General features: G+C 37.8%; 1 protein-coding gene across 2 annotated transcripts in view; it reads right to left on the minus strand.

Moving 5' to 3' along the window:
• Window positions 1-4,866: 4,866 nt before the first annotated feature.
• Window positions 4,867-21,260, minus strand: part of BARD1 (BRCA1 associated RING domain 1) — a 134,353-nt gene continuing 117,959 nt past the window's right edge. For both annotated transcript variants that reach the window (XM_072617501.1, XM_072617502.1), the window contains 2 exons: window positions 7,233-7,330; window positions 4,867-6,059 (listed from right to left, as the gene is read on the minus strand). In XM_072617501.1, coding sequence (XP_072473602.1) covers window positions 5,688-6,059; window positions 7,233-7,330 — 470 coding nt within the window. In that variant the 3' untranslated portion in view covers window positions 4,867-5,687. The remainder of the gene's footprint in view (window positions 6,060-7,232; window positions 7,331-21,260) is intronic.

Below are 21,260 nucleotides of genomic sequence, written 5' to 3' on the forward strand. Positions count from 1 at the left end.
TTCCCAGTTTTTCCTCCACCTCTCTAACTTGATTTTCAAAATCCTTTTTGAGCTCTTCCATGGCCTGAGCCCACTGAATATTAATTTTGGATGTTTGGGATACAGAAGCCTTGATTTCTATGTCTTTCCCTGATGGTAAGCATTGTTCTTCCTTATCAGAAAGGAAGGGAGGAGATATCTGTTCACCAAGAAAGCAACCTTCTATGGTCTTATTTTTTTCCCCTTTTCTGGGCATTTTCCCAGCCAGTGACTTGACTTCTGAGCTTTTTCTTCACACCCACCTCACCTCCAGATCCACCCAGCCAGCACTTGGGGTCTGAGATTCAAATGCTGCTTCCCAGCCCCAGGGCTTTTGGCAGGGGCAGGGCTGCTATTCAGTGTGAGATTAAGTTCAGGTGCTCAGGTGGGGGCAGGGCCACCTCACAGGGCTCAGTTCCCTCAGGGGGTTTATGTGGAGACCTTCAACAATGGATCCCGGCTCCTGCCTGCTTTGGGAGCCCCAGTCCGCTGCCGCCTCCACTGCTGCCTCCCGAGGGGGCCTGAGTTATGGGGGACACCCCACTCCCTTCTAAAGAGACCCTCTCACTGACCTTTGGAACCTGTGGGTGGAGGGACCTGTGTGGCCACTGGAGATTCTGTCCCTGAAGCCTGCTCGGATCTGCTCCTTTTGGTCCTGCAGCCAAGGCAGGGCTGGGCTCTGCTCCAGGTCTGGTGCGCGATGGACCTTTCGGGTCAGTTTTTCAGGTCTCTCTGGAACAGAAATCTCCTCCACTCCGTTATTCTGTGGCTTCTGCTGCTCCAGAATTTGTTGGGAGTTCTTCTTTACAGATATTTTATGGGCTGTGAGTTCGGAGGTAGCACATGTGTATCTTTCTACTCCGCCATCTGGGCTCCTCCCCCCACCTTCTTTCTAACTTGACTGAAATATTGCTAGCTCAAGCTCTCGATTTCTAGATGATATAATGGGTCAGTCAGTCAATAAGTGCATGCTGCTAAGTGCTTGGATCATACATATGAAAAAGATAGTTCCTGCCCTCAAGAAGCTTACAATCTAATAGAGGGTGAAAACATATAAAAGTAAGGGAAGAAAGGAGGAGGAAGAGATCCAGAGTACTGCAGCCAGGTGGAAAATGACAATTTTTCACTAGGGGTTTTGAACTTGGGATTGATAGGACAGATTTCAGGGGGTCCATGAACTTAGATGGGGAAAAAATTACACCTTAATTGGTTTCCTGTGTAATGCAAGTATTTTATGCATTTAAAAACATTATTCTGAAAAGGAGGCCACAGGCTTCACCAGACTGCCAAAGGGGTCAACACAGCAAAGGGAGTATATAGTTAGTATATCTTTTTCCTTGCTTCTTTCCTTCCCTCCCTCCCTTTCTTCCTTCCCTTCCTTCATTCCCTTTCCCTGTCTTAAGGCCTTTAATTTCTTATTTAAAACTTTGTAATTTTCAGCAATGATTTCTAGCTTCTGCTAATGTCATCTGTGCTCAAGGGGATCACTAGAAGCAGGAACTCCAGTAGTTCTCTGTTATAATCTATCTGAGATCAATATTAGCACCTCTATTAGGAATTTAAAACTGTTAACAGCCTGGCTCCTTCCTACCCATCTGGCCTTCTTATACTCCACTCTCCTCCATCCATCTGATGGATGGTCAATCCCTACTGGTCTATTTCCTGTCTTCCAAGCCTGGAATGCTCTACCTCCTCACCTCTATCACTTGGAAACCCTGGTTTTCCTTAAGACTCCACTCAAGCATCACTTTTTGCAGGAACTTTCCTGATTCCTCTCTCGATACCCTTCCCAGTCAAGGTTACCTGATGCCTTATGTGTTGTCTATATGCATCTAAATACCTCTCCCACATTAAAATAGAAGGTCCTTGGGAGAAGGGACCCGAGTCTGGCTTTTTTCTATTTCCAGTATTCAGCAACATGCCTAGAACTGGCATGATGAAGAGTATTTGTCTGGAGTAAGAACAGTTGTACTGGAAATCCCAACTATGTTACTTCATAACTCTGTGACTACAGGTAAATCATTCTACCTCTTATCTCTGAGGTCTTTCCATTTCTCCAGTTCTCCATTTCTAAAACCCAAATTCTGTGGAAGACTGTGTGACAACCAAATGCATAAAGGTACAAGCTCTCAAACCTTTCCTTTCCCTGTTTATTAAGTGGACATAATACTTGGACTAGCTTCAAAACTGTCAGAATAGGAAGAAAAGTTAGCATTTATATTTTGTTGTTGTTCAATCTTTATATCCATGTCCAACTCTCCATGACCCCATTTGGGATTTTCTTGGCAAAGATACTGGAGTCGTCTGCCATTTTTCTCAAGCTCATTTTACATATGAGGAAACTGAGGCAAACAGGGTTAAGTGACCTGCCAAGTGACTTGATAATAGATGTCAAGGCCAGATTTGAACTCAGGAAGATGAGTCTTCCTTGACCCTAGGCCTGGCACTCTATTCACTGTACCACCTAAGTGCCTCAGTATTTATACAGCACTTGATAAATATCTCATCTGATCCTCATGACAGCTCTGAGAGGTAGGTACCATCATTGCCTCTATTTTAAAAGAGAAAACTGAGGCCAAGAGGTTAAGACTCTAGACTATGATGAGCCCAGATTCACACAGCTAATAAGTATCAGAGTCAGCACTTGAACTTGGGTCTTCCTGACTCTAGGACTGGTACTCCATCTACATACAATATTACTGAGCTGCCAAGTATCCATGTGGGTAGTTGGAAGCATACAGTGGAATATTTAAGGAAAAGGTTGACACTAATGCTGGTAGATTTAACAAGGTTAGCTGCCTTTTGTAACTTTGTTTGAATATTTTCCAGGTAAGGCTTTAGGATATGAGAAGGATGCAACCACAATTTCCCATTCCTTGACACAAGTATGTATGTCTCTTCCCCAGTACCCTAACCAGCAATGGTGTAGTGTGTGTCTGATATCCTGTAGCTGTCCTTGGTACCAACTCTACCTAGAGAGGACTTTATCTAAAGGACTTTATCTGAACCTGTTAGGTATTTTAACACTGTAACAGATATAAACCATAGAGCTAGGATTATTTATTCAGCAAAACTACAAAAAGGGCAGGCTTTGTGTTAGGTGCTATGATAGAAAGAGTAAGACACAATCATTGCCTTCATACAGTTTATAGTTGTATTATTTTCTAAGTGGACAGGACCTTAGAGAACATTTAGTCTGACCTTATCTGACTGATCACGAGACCCAGAGAGCTTAAAGTGAAATGCCCAAGGCAGAGAGCTAGTTAGTAGCAAAGCCAGGGCTAAGACCCAGGTCTTCTGTCCCCTAGTCTGATCTCAGTGGCAAACAGAAGAGATGCTCAAGAATGCACCTAAATTATAAAATTACTGACACAGGCAGTAAAAGGGAAGCTTTCAAAGGCTGAGAGAAACCATGCATCACTGAAACAAAAATCACAGAAACTAGAAAATGAAGCTAATTATTAATGATCAGAGAAGACACAAAAAAGGAGTCCAGGAATTAATGGCTTTCGCTAAGACTTCAAAAAGTAAATGATTAATCTAAATAAGAAAATATAGAGCTGGAAGGAGTCTCAGGAGTCAATTTCTTTTTATAAGCAAGGAACCTGGGGTCACATAAACAAATATCAGAAGATCTGAACCCAGGTCCAACTCCAAGAGTCACTACTTTTTCCATTGCACCATGCTTGATTGGGGGTGTGGAGGAGGGAGAAAAGAGATGCAAATTTGTCTCAGAAATACAGCTTAACAAGTAATAGAAAAGACAGAAAACTAGCTCTAAATCAGAAGTGACATCGAAGATCCCTCAAAGTCCTCAATTATTTAATCTAGATATGATCTCATCTCTCACTCTTGACCCAGCACAGTGGTGTTCATTATTCTCCATGAGAATGAATTTTCTTTTCTAACATGTCACTGATGGTAGATATGGAAACTAACATGTCACTGATGGTAGATATGGAAACTGAACAGATTCATTACCCAAGATTCAAGACAGGTTGTATTGAAAGGGCATATATTAGGTCTCCCTACCTGGTGTGCATGGATAAGAGGAAGGCTAACCTAATATTTATAAGAAAACACTGACTTTATATATAGTTCTTGCTTTGATTACTGCAGAAACAGATCTATCTTAAGCAACATGCAACAGTGTGGAAGTAGAAGGAACACTATTCAAAGAGTCCAAAGTCCTACATGGGAATTGTCACTGCATGTCCATGACCTTGGAAAATACACTTAAAACTTTCACTTAAAAAAAAAATCACCATCTACCTCAAAGGTACCACACAAGTTGTTGATCTGGATAAAATGAGAACAGATTATTATAAAGTAGTACAGAAATAAAATCAAGGATGGCTAGAGTCATAGACATTTAAGGTCAGGAGGGACCTTTGAAACCCCTCATTTTGCAAATGGGAATAATGCTCTTCCCCAACAAATGAGTCAGAAGATCTGAGTTTGAATTTTGGCATTGCTATTTAGTATTTGTGTTGCGTTGGGGAACTCAGTTCATTTTCTCTGAGCCCTGGTTTGCTCATCAATAAAAGGGAGGGTGGACTAGGTCAGAGGTTTTAATCTGGGGTCCTTGAACCTTTTACCCCTAATATTTTGAGAACTATTTCAATATAATCTGGTTTCCTTTGTAATTCTATGTATTTTATGTATTTAAAAACAGTATTCTGAGAAGGGGGTAATTAGTTTCACTAAATCCTCATACTAGAGCACCCCCTCCTAAGATTCTGACTGTAACTCCTATGATCTTATGAATTAAATAGTGCATACAGACCATAAAGTATATCCTGAGTTAAAAAAAAAACATTTTATAATAATTTGTGAAGTCAAATAAGATTGAGTCCCAATTCTATTTATTATATAAAAATCATCTCTAAACATTATGACCACTGTGAAAGACCCAACAAGAAATTAATATTGATACTGAAATGAGATTCACCAATGGCTATTAAAACAAGTTTTTCAGATGTATGAAATAACTCCATAATGTAATAGTCAATAATGAATCATTACACAAAAGGGCACTACCTCACTGCTGATTTTCTCAACATACACAAGTACACAAATAACTGTGTTTTAGCATCATGATTTTTCCCCCAATAGTAAAATACTGAAGACAGACAACCAAGTAAATAATAATAAAGTCAAATGCAAGAACACATGGAAGTCCAAAGCTGACACAAGGGAATAGCCAAGCATTTAAAATCTGTGATTAGCTGGATCAAATATGTACTTTCTTTGCATTTTCAGAATAATTCTCTTCAGAAACTCCCTGCCTCCTGTATGACAGTAAATTCTCATTATGGCAGGTGTAGGTTTTTCATCAAAACCTATTAAGTGACTTGACAGTAATGATACAACTGGCAAATATTTCACCAACAGTTCTGATATACTTTCATTGATCTCCAAAAGCTGATGATTTTAATAGAATGACATAATGAATATCAAATCAAAGGTCTCTTAAAGAAACACCTTTTCAAATCAGTCACAGTATCTAAATGGAAAACATGGACTGAATTCTAATGTTCACTTATAAGCAACAACAAAACAGGCTTTTAAAATTTGACTAAGAAAAATCTTGAACGGTGCCGACTTCTTTGTAACAATGTGACTGGTAAACAAAGGTAATTACAGCTGCCATGTTTTTGCCTCAAATTCTAGTTGAAACTGCGTTCATCTGGGCAAAGGTATGGCTTTCCCTTGTTAACAGGGAGCACCTGAAATGACATCAAGCAGTCTATAAACCAACTGGAGGGAGCCATCCAGACTTTGCCCTGACGAATCCTCTCTGGGTGATAATGAGAGAAAGCATCATAGATGATATACTGCGTGCAGAACCGCTGATCTGAATCAGGTCTGGCGTGGTACGATACTGTATTGATTGTCTGAGTCACATCGCTGTCTGGTTTCGGCTTTCTATTGAGGATCTGCCCTCCAGATGCTTTGGCCAGTTTTATAAGCTCATCCTTGGAATGATGCTTGAAAGTTCCCTCAAAATAGAAGTAACAGCCATCAAATAACTTTGGCAGCTGAAAGAAAATGAAGGGAAAAATCTGTTAACGGGAAACTAACACACAGAGTAATGTGCTTTAGGCAAACAAGGGGAATAAAAGAAAAATTAGTGTCAGCTAGGAAATCAATTGAGACAGACAACTGGTAAAAAAGATACATTAAATCACACAACTACTGGTTGAAGAAAAATGCATGTATGGATAAGCAATCCTTGTTTGTAAATTTTATTCTAATATTTCAGTAAATTAGCTAATTCGCTAACCTCAATTCATACTTTTAGATCTTATCTATAGTTCCTTAATTCTTAGGTAGGTTTTGCAAATGTGGGGAAAAAAAAAAACTACAAACCAAACACTTTTCTCTGCTTATTCAATATGTCTGTCTGTATGAACTGGGCATATCTGATGGAACCTTGAGTCCCAGAGCCCTAATCCAGTCCTTTGGATTCAGAAATGTTGACTGGAAATATACTAAAATGACTAGAACAGAAGACAGAAGGTAACCCTCCCGCAATGTGATCAAATCTGAATATCCTTAACTCCACACATTTTCTAGGGCTATAGTCAGGGGATGCAGAGTTACTCTTAATGGAAAGCTGAAGCAAACAGGCCTTCTAGGTTATGGGAACCATAGCTAGGGTAGTTAGAGAACCCTTGGAACTCAATAGGCTGTCAAACGCTACTTGTTCATAAAAAAGCCCTGTTACGTTTCCCTCTTATGATACCTTCCCTCATTAAAGAAGTTTTTAATAGTTGGTCCCTTGTAATTTTCCAACAGACATAAAACCAAATGGACAATGTGACTTCAGATTGCCTATTAACCAGGGACACATGGTGAAGAAGACATATGGTAGTTAAATCCAAGCAGCAGCTGTAAGTCTTCTTTTGAGCTATTTCCTGTATTTGAGACTTACCTCTGATTCTGAAAGGTTTATGGGAATATTCGAGATGCCAGAAATCCATTAACAGTATGAAATTATTACCTTTTTGGATTTTACTGCACATCGTGATCATCTTTCAGAATCAAGTGCTTGAAATAAGCACAATTAAAATTTTAATCAGTCGACTCTACTTGAGGAAAGGGCAAGGGCCATTTTTCATGGCAGCAGTGATGGTAATATTAAACGATGATGATGATATACACCATCCTCAGAACAAAAACAACGATGAAATCTATGAGAAGGAAAATACCAGCTGTTCTCTGTTGAGCCTGCTTCTCTGAGGACCACCAGGCATTTCATATTTCTCCTCTGGTTCACATATTCTGCTTTCTAGACAGGCTTTTACCCCTGGAAAGAGAAGAATTAAAATAATAACAAGCGTATCAGCTGCACGGCATGCCTTCAGCACAGATGTCTGACAGAAATCACATAACTGTCTGGAGGAGTCAATAGATTTATTCTTTATAGCAATATTATTAGTTTGTTGCCACACTAGAAACGGAAATCTTATGTATTTAAAAAGCTGATTGGAGAGAGAAGCAATTTTCTTGCCTTGAATTTCTTCTCAAGAGCAGTAAAACAAACACTGAAATTGGGTCTCTTTTCTAAAGTAATTAAACCACAATATTCTTTTAAAAGGAACGCATGTACACACGCACACACACACAAAGAACCATAAGAGATGATAACTTCCATTTTTTTTTAAGTAGTCCCCTTTCATACACTTTCTGGCTTCAGTACTGCCTTCGAACATGCCAAAGTCTCCTCATCCTTCGAAAGCCTTCACTAGGTTTTCGAATAATAACGCACAATAATGTGCATTATATCTCTCATGCCTTTCTCAAACTCCTAGAAGTAAAAGGAAATTTACGCTCACTCTACCTCCTCTTTTCTCATTCACATCTCAGCCCTTTGTAATTTGGCTTTCAAACTCAATCACAAAACTCAAACTGCTCCCTCCAATGTAACCACTGATCTCAGTTGCTAAATTTGATGGTCAAATCAAGTCAACAAGCATTTATTATTAGTATGAGGCAGTGTGCCAAGCCTTTAGGATACAAGAAATGGTGGTGACTGCTCCCAAAGACTTTCACTGCTAACGAGAGACAAAATGAAACAACTATGCTGGTTTTTTCCTCCATTTTCATCCTTCACTTATCTGCTACATTAGACACTGCTGATAAGCCCTTGAGTACTCTATCCTTTTCTGACAATCTTTTCTTAGTTCTCTGCCTACTGTTGGACTGCTCCTCAGTTCATATCCCCTAACTACGGGTAATCCCCAAGGCTCTGGCATAAACTGGCCTTTCCCCTGATCCTCACCCACAATAATCCATTTCCCATCCATGTGCTCTCATAAGTACCTTTCTCTCATCTTCCCTCACATAAGAAAGTAAGATTACTCCACTGATCCTATTTGTATCCCCAGTTCCTAACACAGCAAGTATTGGCATATAGTAGGCCATTTAAAAATACATACATCAAGGACTGGCACATTGTAGGCATTGAAAATTTCATCTGTCTCTCTGTGTATATATATATATATATATATATATATATATATATATATATATATATGTATATATATATATATACATATATATATGTATATATATATACACACACACGTATATATATATATATATGTGTGTATGTGTGTGTTTATATACATAGATATGTATATATGTCTACACACACACACACACACTCTCTCTCTCTCTCTCTCTCCCCTTGATTCATTCCAGTCAAATGGTCAGATAACTAACTATTTTCTGTACACATTTCACCTTCTGACCTTTAAGGCTTCGAAAAGTAAGTTTTTCTTGTCTGTAATTTACTCCCACCTCAGAATCCCTGGCTTCCATACTAGGTCTTACCTGTGTCCTTCTCTAGCCCTTGGACTTTGTAACCACAAAAGTGCCTAGGTACAGTTTCATACAAAATAAGAATAAGAAACAGTCCTGAGATTTCAGCCTCTCTATCAACAGAGGTGGGCACCACCTCTTCAGTTTATAATCTTAAAGAACTGCTTGGACTCATAGGAATGAGAGGTTAGGTAACTTGCCCAGGGTCACACAGCCAACACATATTAAAAATGAGATCTGAACCCAGGACTTCCTGGTTCTGAAGCTGGCTCTCCATACACTATACCACAGTAGGTCTTGTACACAGCAGGCATTTAATGCTTGAATTTAATAAAACCAACATTGGAGTAAGAAAACTCCCACATCAATTATGAAATATTCTCTAAACTACTTTGATTCACATTATTCTCTTTCCCTTCCTTGAATACCCTTAACTCTTAAGAGTCAATGATATTTACCATGGCAGTAAATCATATATCCTTGTCATGCTGTCTATAAGTCTTATCTCTGTGATGAGAAGCTATTTGAGGGGAAGATTGGTCTCTGTTATTTTCTTTTGCAGCCAAGTATGGAATAGTTGTTTGATGAATTCTTGTTCAATAGGGCTTGAGATGCTGTTTGGCCATTTGAGGAAAATGCTTGGTAAACTGTAAAGTTCCCTCTAGATGTGAGCTAGTATTAATCTAGCACAGAGAAGAGATACCTGAAGGGAAAGAAGCAGAAACAACAGAACTGTCGAGTCCTTGAAAGATGCCCTTGGAAGAAGGGTAAGCCTTATTCTGTTTGCCTCCTCTGCCCCCAGGGAGAGTGGGCACAAAATTAGGATTAATGAATGGAACGAATGATAGGAACTATTCAAAAGAGGCCTTAGCCGGCTTTAAGAGGGTCTTCAATATGGTCTTGAACCTCCCCGCCATCCCTTTGAGCTAGATGACCACTTGTTGGGGATGTTGTAGTCAGTCAATCAGTCAACAATTATGTGTTAAATGTTTACTTGTGTGCTCAACACTGCTCTAAGAAATGGGGAGAAAGATCAAAATATTCTAATCGAGGTGATTGTTTTTACTTACAGGCTGGACTAGATAGCCAGAGGTCCATTCTCACTACAAAATTCAATGACTGTGCAGTGTGAACTCTAATTTGCCCCTCTCCCCAAAAAAATCCCTCTCAAAAGGGCAAAAAAACCCCACAAGCTAATCATGCTTTCCTGCTGGCTTAGAAGCAGAGAACGGAAAGAGTCCCAGCCTAGTCATTATTAGTAACACTCCAAGATCTGGCAGCAGGCAGGGGGTTTTCCCTGTTTGCATGCTATCTGCTCGCAGCTAGCACCAACCCACGTCTGGCAGAGCTCTGTGGCTGAAATGTGGCACTCTAAGACTTAGACCAAGTGGCGCCAGATTTCAAATGTAGCACTGCCTATCTGCTACCACTCACCAGCAAGAGTTGTGGGCATGCACACAGTGGCACTTGTCTACTGAGGGGCCAATTTGTCAATCACCAGTATTGGAGGGTGAAGGCAAAGAGCTGGGGAGATCCAATACATCATCTACTACCAATTTTTAACATCAGATTAGAGACAAGTTTGGAGCATATTTCTTAAACAATGCAATTTGTGACATCATAGACTTGGAAATGGAATCCAGCAAAGATTAATTAGTCCAAAGCTCTCAATTTTAGATACGAAGAAACTGAGATTTCAATAGGGTATAAGACAGACTCATGAAACTAGAATGCATCAAAGTTCAATCAGTCCAATGCTCTCAGTTTTACATATGAAGAAATTGACACTTCAACAGGTTATATGACTTGGCCAAGGTCCCATTGATACAAGATCCCATCTGATACTCAGATGTCCTAGCTTCTGTAGTAGCTCAGTATCTGGCATATATTAAGCACTTAACAAATGCTCACTGATTGATTTAAAGGAAGCAAGAAAACGGAACATGACTTGATATTTCTGTTTTTTTAAAACATTAATTTAAATATTTAACATTTAGAATAGATTTAAATATTTGCTTTAAATATTTAGGTTTATATGCATATACATAAAATCTGATCAAATGATTATATAGATGCTTGTGATGGTAAAATTATAGTATGGATTTTTTTAAAATTTTAATCTATTTTTAGAAATCAAAACAAATGACTAATCTAATAATTACATAACTCACATCTGATTTACAGTGACATTAAATTTAGTCAGAAAGAAACACATGACTGGTAGAGAATTGGAATTATGTACTGGCTATCAACTGATTTATAGTATGAAGAGAAATCCTTGGCTGTGTGTTTATTGGACTGAAAACAACCTGTAGTGAAAAATGCCAATGATGAAAAGGTCTATGAAACTGAATCCTAATTTAGCCGAAATCTGGTCACACTCAAACCCCTCAGCAAGACCTGGAACATGGAGGGCTATCCAAGGAAAGACCCTCTACCTCAGAAATACTTCAACAAAGATAAGACAGCTCTAAGAAATAATGTAAGTCTTTGCTATCTATGCTGGCAAGATGAGACGGTCATCTGTGAATCTGGCAAGGCTTTGCCTTCTGAACTAGCTGTGGAAAATTATTAGTCCAAGGCAACTGCAGCCATCACTAAGCTGCTCACTAGGGAGAAAGGACTGCCAGATGGTGGTTTACAGGCTGCCTGATCCATTATGAGAAGCCCCACCGGCAAAGAAACAGAACAATTCCTCCCCACCCCCCAAAAAAGTGCTTTTAGAATCAAAGGTCATCTCACAACCAGGATTCAGTCTATTGTGGGTTAAGTACAGGTTATGCATAGATAGTTTGCTACAAAGAAAAAAAAAGGCAGTTTTCAGATTCCGTCTCCCTGAGATAGGCCAAGAAAGTTTTGTCAATTTGTATAAAGTGCCTTGCAGGAAAAAACCAAGCCAGACTCTTCAAGGTCCTAAAAATGGTGCTGCTCCAGCCCCTATTTCGCCATGATCAGCAGCCACTCCTATTAAGATGATCTCTGACATTTCTGGCTCCAAAACGCCAAGACTCTGTGGCTCTATAGTTTACTCCCAGTTTATAGATGAGAAGACTGAGGCTTAGAAATGTAAAGGACTCAATCAGAAACTAAGGATAATAATAGTAACATAACAGCTATCGATGATGACGAAGGCAGCAGTGCTTTACATATGTTATTATCTCTTTCTATCCAAGTTGTGGCTAGGATTAACTTAGAGCACCATTAGGAAAGAACGGAGAGATTGGTACTAGAGAATTCTGTTTTTATACTTCTGGGGAAACTCCCAAGGCTATACATTCTGGCAATATAGATTCCCTTGAGATGTAACCGTTTTGGGACTTTAGCAGTTAAGGTCAAAAGATATGGAGAACTAAGTAGTTCTTCAAATGGAAGCAAATTATGTAAGGGAAAAAAATGCTCCAAATCAGTGATAATAACAAATTAAAACATTTAATAACAAAATAAAAACAAATTAAAACAAATTAAAACTCCAAGGTTCCACTTCATGGCCATTTAGATTGGCAAAGATGACCCAAAAAATGAAAACGACTGTTGGAGGGGAAGACAGAGGACAGATACATTAATGAAATTTTGGTGGAGATATGCATGAGTCAGTATAGTCATTCTGGAAAGCATTTTGGAACTATATCCACAAAAACTGTGCATATATGGAGATCACAGGAAAAAGGAAAATAGGAAAAGGAAATACCAACATTTTGCTGATGCTATTTTATCAAAGAACTAGAAATTGAAGAGATGGCATTTCACTGTATGGCATGTGAATACGATGGAATATTACTGACAATATTCTGGACAAAAAGCTAGAGAAATCTGGGAAGACTTATATGAAGAAATTCAGGTCAAGGGAGCCAGAACCAAGAGAACATGGTGACTGTTGGACTGTAGATAAAAACTGTGAAACATTCAGGAATGTTGATCAATGCAAAGAGCAATTGTGATTGTAAGGCACTGATGAAAAACCCACCATGTGATTGAGTCAATGGTCTAGCACAAAGAGACTTACACTTTTGAAGGTGGATTTAACAGACTGTACTACCTTGATAGAAAAGTATTTTTTTAAAAAATATTTAGGAAGAGCAAATAGAGATACCAATAAAAGAGAATTAATAAAAGTTTCAAAAATGAACAAGAAAGAACAGAAATAGGTTCAAAGGGACTAATGGGAGAGCTTTGGTCTAATGCACTGAATTTAGCATATTCTTAAAAATACAGCTGTGCATAATGGAGATGGATAGTTTCTCATGAAATCCTCTTTTTTTATCCTTTTTCTGTATATGGAAGTGTCCACATTTTGCAGGTGTTTTCTGAATCAATTACAACAGAAAATTATACATACATGGGTATGTATACATATACGTGTATATGTGTATATATACATGTGTATATATCTACATATACGTGTATATGTATATACATGTGTATATATCTACATATACATGTATATGTGTATATATACATGTGTATATATCATATACACATATACCTCTCTATATGACACACACACACACACACACACACACACACACACACACACACACACACACACGTCATGTCTTGAGTTTCCTCAAGAAGTCCAATAGCTGTAAGAGTAGGCTTGGGAATTGCCTCAAAAAATGAACTGGAAGAAATAAAATTTAGGGCTGTCCTGGGAGGCACAGAACACTCTATCATGGAAGATTTCCAAGTCTGAATCAAAAGAACAATCAACACAAATGTATTAAGGGACCTATTATGTGCCAGGGACTGGAGAAACACACAAACATGAAACAATCCCTTATCCTCAAATAACTTACATTGTTATCAGGGAAAACAACATATTCATAAATAAGTATATGGCAAAATAAAGAAAATACTATTTGGAGGTCAGAGAGAAAAATCAGAAATCTTATTTGGGGATCGGGGAGAAAAATCAGAAAAGGCTTCCTAGGTATAGTTAAGGCCTCTACTCTTGGTATTAAACATCTTTAATTAAAGCTTGATACCTGAGAAATACAGGAAATAGAGACAAATATATGACCAAGAGCCATTTTTCATTAGAAAGCCATTCAAAGAATATGAAGTTTTCAATACAATCTACAACCATACTTAGATTAAATGCTCCACATCACTCACTAATAATGATAAACACATAAAGATAATACATGAAAGCAACAATGATGAAGTATCATCTCACACCAGTGAAACTGATGGCATTGGAATTATGAGAATGCAAACACAATAAAAGTAAGTTGATGGAGCTGTAAAGTGGTCTAACCATTTTGGAAAATAATTTGGATATTAAACAAAAAAAGAAACAAAGCTACCTTATGGAAGGTCCAAGGAGGTCAGGTGACAGAAAGGGGCCATTTATACACCCAAATAGATGTCAAAATATTGATAGTAACAATTTTTTTGTAGAAGTAAAAAATCGAGGAGAAAAAAGTAAACACCTTACCATGGGGGAGTGACCATACAAATTGTGACACATGCTTAATAGATTATCTTGCCATAAAAAGCAACAAATATAATGGAATCAGGAAAATATGGGAAGACTGGTATGAACTGATGTGAAACAGAGATAATAGAGCCAGGAAAACAAGATATACAATTTAACAAGAATAATGTAAAGGAAAATATAGGATAAAGTAATGAAAATTGAGGTTAATGTATTGATCAATTTTGGTTCCAGATGGCAGGTGACATACTTCTCTGCTCTTGGGAGAAAGGTGGTATGAAATATTATATAACTTATCAGAAGGACACTGTCAGTTGGTTTTGATCATCTTTTTTAAAATAAGTTTCTATGGGGGGGGGGGGGGGGGGTGGAGCCAAGATGACAGAGTAGAAGTATAAACCTGCTCCAGCTTTCCCCCCCAAGTCCTTAAAATACCTGTAAAATTGACTCTAAATAAATTCTGGAACAACAGAAGCCACAAAATGGCAGAGTGAAATAGATGTGCAACCCAAGACAACCTGGAAGGCCAACAGCAAGGGTCTATTGCACCGGGCTTGGAGTGGAGCATAGCGCAGCATAGGTTGTCCATCACAGATGGGACAGGAGCAGGCTTCAGGGTGCTGAATCTTGGGCAACTACTGTGGTTTCCAGATTTCTCAAATGCCAAAGACAGTTTGAAAGTTCAGAATAAAAGCTCTTTCACTTCGGTGAGAGAGGAGCATGGTCCAAAAAAAATATGCAACGATCGCAGGCCATGGAAGAGCTCAAAGAGGATTTTGAAAATCAAGTAAGAGAGGTGGAGGAAAAATTGGGAAGAGACATGAGAGTGAGGAAAGAAAATCATGAAAGTTGAGTCAATAACTTGCTAAAGGAGACCCCAAAAAATGCTGAAGAAAATAACACCTTTAAAATAGACTAAGACAAATGGCAAAAAAAAGTCCAAAAAGCCAAGGAGAAGAAGAATGCCTTAAGAAGCAGAATTGGCTAAATGGAAAAGGAGGTTCAAAAGCTCACTGAAGAAAATAGTTCTTTAAAAATCAGAATGGTGCAAATGGAAGCTAATACTTTTATGAGAAATCAAGAAATTATAAAACAAAATCAAAAGAATGAAAAAATTGAAGACAACGTGAAATATTTCATTGAAAAAACAACTGACCTGGAAAACAGATCCAGGAGAGATCATTTGAAAATTATTGGTCTACCTGAAAATCATGATCAAAAAAGGAGACATCATCTTCCAAGAAACTGTCAAGGAAAACTACCCTGATGTTCTAGAACCTAAAAGAAATGGAAAGAATCACCGATTACACCTTCTGAAAGAGACTCCAAAAGGAAAACTCCTAGGAATATCGTAGCCCAATTCCAGAGTTCCCAGGTCAAGGATAAAATATAAGCAGCCAGAAAGAAACAATTCAAGTATTGTGGAAATATAATCAGAATAACAGGTTTTAGCAGCTTCTACACTAAGGCACTGGAGGGCTTGAAATATGGCATTCCATAAGGCAAATGTGGTAGGATTAAGATAAAGAATTATCTACCCAGCAAAACTTGAGTATAATACTTCAAAGGAAAAAATAGAATTTCAATGAAATAGAGGACTTTCAAGCATTCTTGTTGAAAAGACCACAGCTAAATAGAAAATTTGACTTTCAAATATAACAATCAAGAGAAACATGAAAAGGTAGACAGGAAAGAGAAGCCATAAGGAACTCATTAAGGTGAATTGTTTACATTCCTACCTGGAAGGATGATATTTGTAACTCATTGAGACCTTTTTCAGCATTAGGGTAGAGGAAATACACACACACACACACACACACACACACACACACACACACACACACACACACGTGCGCGCGTGCATGTAGCTGTGTATGTGTAGATGTGTGTATATTCTATATGTGTATGTCTATGTGTAGGTATGTATATGTTGTGTGCACACACAGAGGGCACTGGGTGAGCTGAATATGAAGGGAGAATACCTTCATACAATATAAATAAACAAAATAAATAAAATTTACTGTTGAGTGGAATGTACTAGGAGTAAGAGAAAGGGAGACACAGAATGTAGCAAATTATCTCACATAAAAGAGGCAAGAAAGAGCTTTTACAATGGAGGGGAAAATGAAAGGGAATAAGCCTTATTCTCATGGGATCTGGCTTAAGGAGAGAATAACACACACTCAATTGGATATGGAAATCTATTTTACCCTGCAGGAAGGCTGGAAGGAAGGGGATAGGAGAAGGAAGATAATAGAAGGAATGGCAGTTTGAGGGAAGGGATAATCAGAAGCAAACACTATTGTGGGGGGACAGGTCAAGGGAGAGAATGGAACAAATGGAGAGCAGGACAGGACAGAGGGAAATGTAGTTAGTCTTTGGCAACATAACTGTTATGGAAATGTTTTACATGGCTACACATGTATGACCTATATTGAACTGCTGCTTTCTCAATGAGGGTGGGTGTGGAGGGAGGAAGAGAGAGAATATGTACAGGCAATGGGATATAGAAATCTATTTTGCCCTACAGGAAAATAGAAGGGAAGGGGGATAGAAGAAGGGTGGGTGATAGAAGGGAAGGGGGATAGAAGAAGGGTGGGTGATAGAAGGGAAGACAGACTGGAACAAGGGGTGGAATGTGGTGGGGAGTAGGAAGAGATGGGGGGAAATCTCGAATTCAAATTCATGTGGAAGTGAATGTTGAAAACCGAAAAATAAATAAGTAATATATTTAAAAGAAAATAAGCTTCTATGTGGGGGGCAGGGAAGAGTTCATTGGGAAATTATTAAACTAAACTAAAATTTTAAAAATAAAAGTAAATAATTTTTTTTCAGATAAAACTCAGTTTAGCTCAGTACTCTGGGGCCAATATAGTTAATAATAATTCTAGTTCAAATATAGTTCCTTATGCATTCTAAAAATTGTCAACTAAAGTGACATCCTTTAGTATTAGTAAAAGTATAAGAAAGTGATCATTTGGATATTGGATGCCAAAGGTGACTTTGCATTTTTGATATTTATACACTAATGTGATAAAGGAGCTATTAAAAGTTAATATAGAACACATCTTTTTTCCTTAAGTCATTTTTCTGGGCATAGATACTTCAAAGCACAAAACAGACTCAACAGAGGATGTTTACTTAATAAAAAAAATTGTCACTTAAGGATATTAAAGACTAGCTGGAATATACATCATTTCTATTTATGTTTTTAAGTCCACCTGGATCAAATGCTTTCTTTAAACCAATTTTCATTAAAAGAAACCACCTACATACTGTAATTTTTAAATTGTCACATTTGATTTCTCTCTGTATTGCATCCTCAGATAGCATACATACATAAACATTTAATTACTACAATTTAAGTCAGGAGTTCTTAACCTTATTTTTGTCATGGACCTACCAGATCTCTAAAGACAAAAATTTCCCATAATTATAAAATAAAATGAGGATAATTAATCACAATTTCCAAATGAAGGGCATGGAAGTGCCAGATAATTTAGGGAGCAAAAATTCTTAACCACATCATTTATTTATCTGCATTTTCCAACTAGATGAAGAGAATGGAAATGAAGCAGGAAGAAAGTGCACTGATTACAGTCTTGTTCATCTTTAAACATTCTTATCCTGCTTCCTAAATGACTGAGAACAGTAGCACTCCCTTTTACCAAGAGATGACCCTTCAGAATACAAGACGACTGTTTTATCATGCCGGATGCTTAAGGAACCTTATGTGAACTTCTCAGAAAGTTTAAAGCTTCCTCAAGTGGGTTTTTACTAGGTTCTGCCAAATTAGGAATCCAACAGAGATGTCATAGAATATTTCAACACCTGCACATTATTTTCCTGCAATAAACAAATGATGTCAAGAGAATGGATATTCCCACCATGAGGAAAGGTATTAGGTACTCATAAGTTGAACAGGAAGCTAAGGAGTATCTATCTCCTCAGAGAAGGTCAATCTTAACTCCCAACATTCTTTTTCTTTCTTTTTATAACAAGTGATTTCTGGTTTCACAGAATGAAGTGGCTGTTTAGTCAAGTTTGCTGGCTGAATTTCCTTAATGACTCTTTTTTTTTATGTCCACTATAATTCAGTACAAAAAGAATTACTGAATCCTGCATTAATAAAATAGAAGTGACTTATAATATGAGAATGGGAAGAGCCTACGGTTGTCATCAAGGCCAAGTCTTCTGTTTTGCAAAGGAAACTACCCAGGTCTTGAAATGAAAGGAACTTGATCAAGGTTGCATAGGTAGAAAGTGGTTAGGGTAGGATTTGAACCCAGGTCCACCGGCTCCATATTCAGTGCTTTTCCTAACAATACATGGACAGAAAAGAATTTTAAAAAGAAAACAAAGCAAACACAAATAGACATATTGAGGGGAAAAATAATAATTTTCAGATGAAACTAATAATCCTGAAAACAAAGTTCCAGATTACTCACAAAATAATAAAATAAAAATTTTGACTAAAACTCAAAATACCTTATGAGAAAGGTATTAGTGACCTCCTATTCCTGAATAAGAAAATATATTTTATAAGAGAATAGGCCTATAGTTCCAACACTTAAAATACCTACATATATCAACTTCCTTTGACAAATGACAGTTTTATTTAAAAATAAAACAATGTTAATTATAGAATGGACTGGTAGAAAAACAAAGGTAAGGCACCTTCTGGCATACTGACCATGCTTAGAAGTGATCTGCTGACACATATCATCAATAAAAGCTAGGGCCCCCTCAGTAACTGGGTACATTAATGTTAATCACTTAATGAGTCAGTGATGGTCTAATGCATTGGGTTTATATTGACTCAACATGAACGTCTCCTAGCAACACACATATTTTCTATTACTTTTAGGTAGACTTTCTCCTCTACAAAATCTCACTCATCATTACTGAAAATATATATATACACACACACACACACACATACACATACACACACACATATATAAAAGTGAAAAAAATGGAAGTTTTTTGAGAACAATTTAAAACAAGGTGAGGGGGTAGGGAGGATATATTACTTTTTGACCTAAACTAACTAGTTAATATTCTAAGATACCAAATGATATCTCAAAAGTACAGCACATCCTTTAATTCAGATAACTGACCGTAACCCTTCAATCAACTAACAGGTATTTGTTAAGCTTCTGCAATGTGCCAGCACTGTGCTAAGTTCTGAGGATACAAAAAGACAGAAGACAGCCCCAGTCCTCAAGGAGTTCATAATCTCATCACTACTAAAAGGAACTGATTATTGAAGGAGGGGTTAGGAGAGACATTTTAGTAAATTCAGCTGGAAAAGAATGACTTTCCATATTTGTTGGAAGGTCAAAACATTCAATGCACTGACAGATGTAGAACTTCTGACATGTTCTTTGGGAACATACTGGCTGGAAAAGGAGTGCTTCTCTTAACTTAGGATAATGGAATCCTCAGAAAGATTATGTTCTCCCAACTGGAATTAAGACTTGTTTAACAGAATCTGAAAATATGAGATAAATAAAAAATATATATATTCAACTCTAAAGCTTTTTAGATTTTCATATCATTATCAAAATGGTTTTATTATTCAAAAGAAAAAATACTGAAAGATAAAGCACAATTTGATGTGCATTCATCCTTCGTTCCCGAAGAAGACCATGCCATCAGAGAAATGATGACATGACTTGCACTTGACTTTGTTTTGAGTGAGGGAGGGCTGTGTAGGTCACCAGCCTCACTTCTCCCCCAGAGCCATCTGAATCCAGTGACCAGATGTTCATCAGGTTGACTGGAGATGACCCAGGATGAGGCAATTGGGGTTAAGTGACTTGCCCAAGATCACACAGCCAATGAGTGTCAAGTGTCTGAGGTGACATTTGAACTCACGTTCTCCTGACTCCTGCACTGGTGCTTTATCCACGGCACCACCTAGCTGCCCCAAAGCACAATTTAACTGTTTTTAAAATATAATCTGTCAGGATTTTCATCCACATACATACACACAATCACATCATGAAATTTCTCTGTAAGTCTAGCTTTTCTCCTTAATTTTTCTATACTTACACCTTAATCATGAAATAAAATGAAAGCCTGCCTGGTATTATTTTTTAATAGATTTCCAGTAGCTGAGATAAATACTTTTGGTTTATTTATTTTGCTTGAAGTATTATTTCCCAACCCAAACATATATTTCAGTGAAACAAAGTACACCTTCATCTCCTACAAAGCTCATCCATTCACTGGACCAACTTGACCCTTTCCTCCAAAACACAACGACATGTCCTATAACTGCCTCTGCAGATTACCTGGCGTCACTGGCCAATACTCTCTAAATAAGAGGTTTTACAGGAACAAGCCCCACTGCTCAAAGAGGAACAACAGGCTTTGGAATTTGCCAACTGTACATTTTCAAGTGGGTCAGTGTCTTTCTAAAAATGCATTTTTTTTTATTTTAGCCTATTTACTTTTCAAATTTTCCATTAAAAGTTAAGATGCTGACAGAAGCTGTCATTTTTCAGAAAAACAGAGATGACCTACCTACCCTATTAAAGCTAAGAGTGTCTTTTAGCCTAGATGTATTCCTGATCATGTCTACCCTCTTTCATGTTGGGTTTCCCTTTCCTTTGATCACAACACTTTTTAGGTAAGTCACACAATTCCCCAAACACTGCTTAATTCAAAGTCATTAATTCATTCCTACCCACATCAGTGATGACAGTTGTCTTTGCATACTAATCTAATGCAGCTTGTGGATGGATGCAAAGACCACAGTCATTTTTTTTTACCAGAAGCTTTTACCACACGGAAAGGTAATTGCTTAAGAAGGGGGAGAGGGTATAGTGGCAGGAGAGATCCAGGTTGGGGAGTCCTGAGACCCATTTGCTGCCACTTATCAACTATATAATTTGGGGCAAGCTCTTGCTGTTGTTTGTCCTTGAAGAGGACCATCACAGCAGTAAGATGATACCATGACCTGCAAATGAAT

The sequence above is a fragment of the Notamacropus eugenii genome, chromosome 6, assembly GCF_028372415.1.
Source record: "Notamacropus eugenii isolate mMacEug1 chromosome 6, mMacEug1.pri_v2, whole genome shotgun sequence".
Taxonomy (NCBI): Eukaryota; Metazoa; Chordata; class Mammalia; order Diprotodontia; family Macropodidae; genus Notamacropus; species Notamacropus eugenii.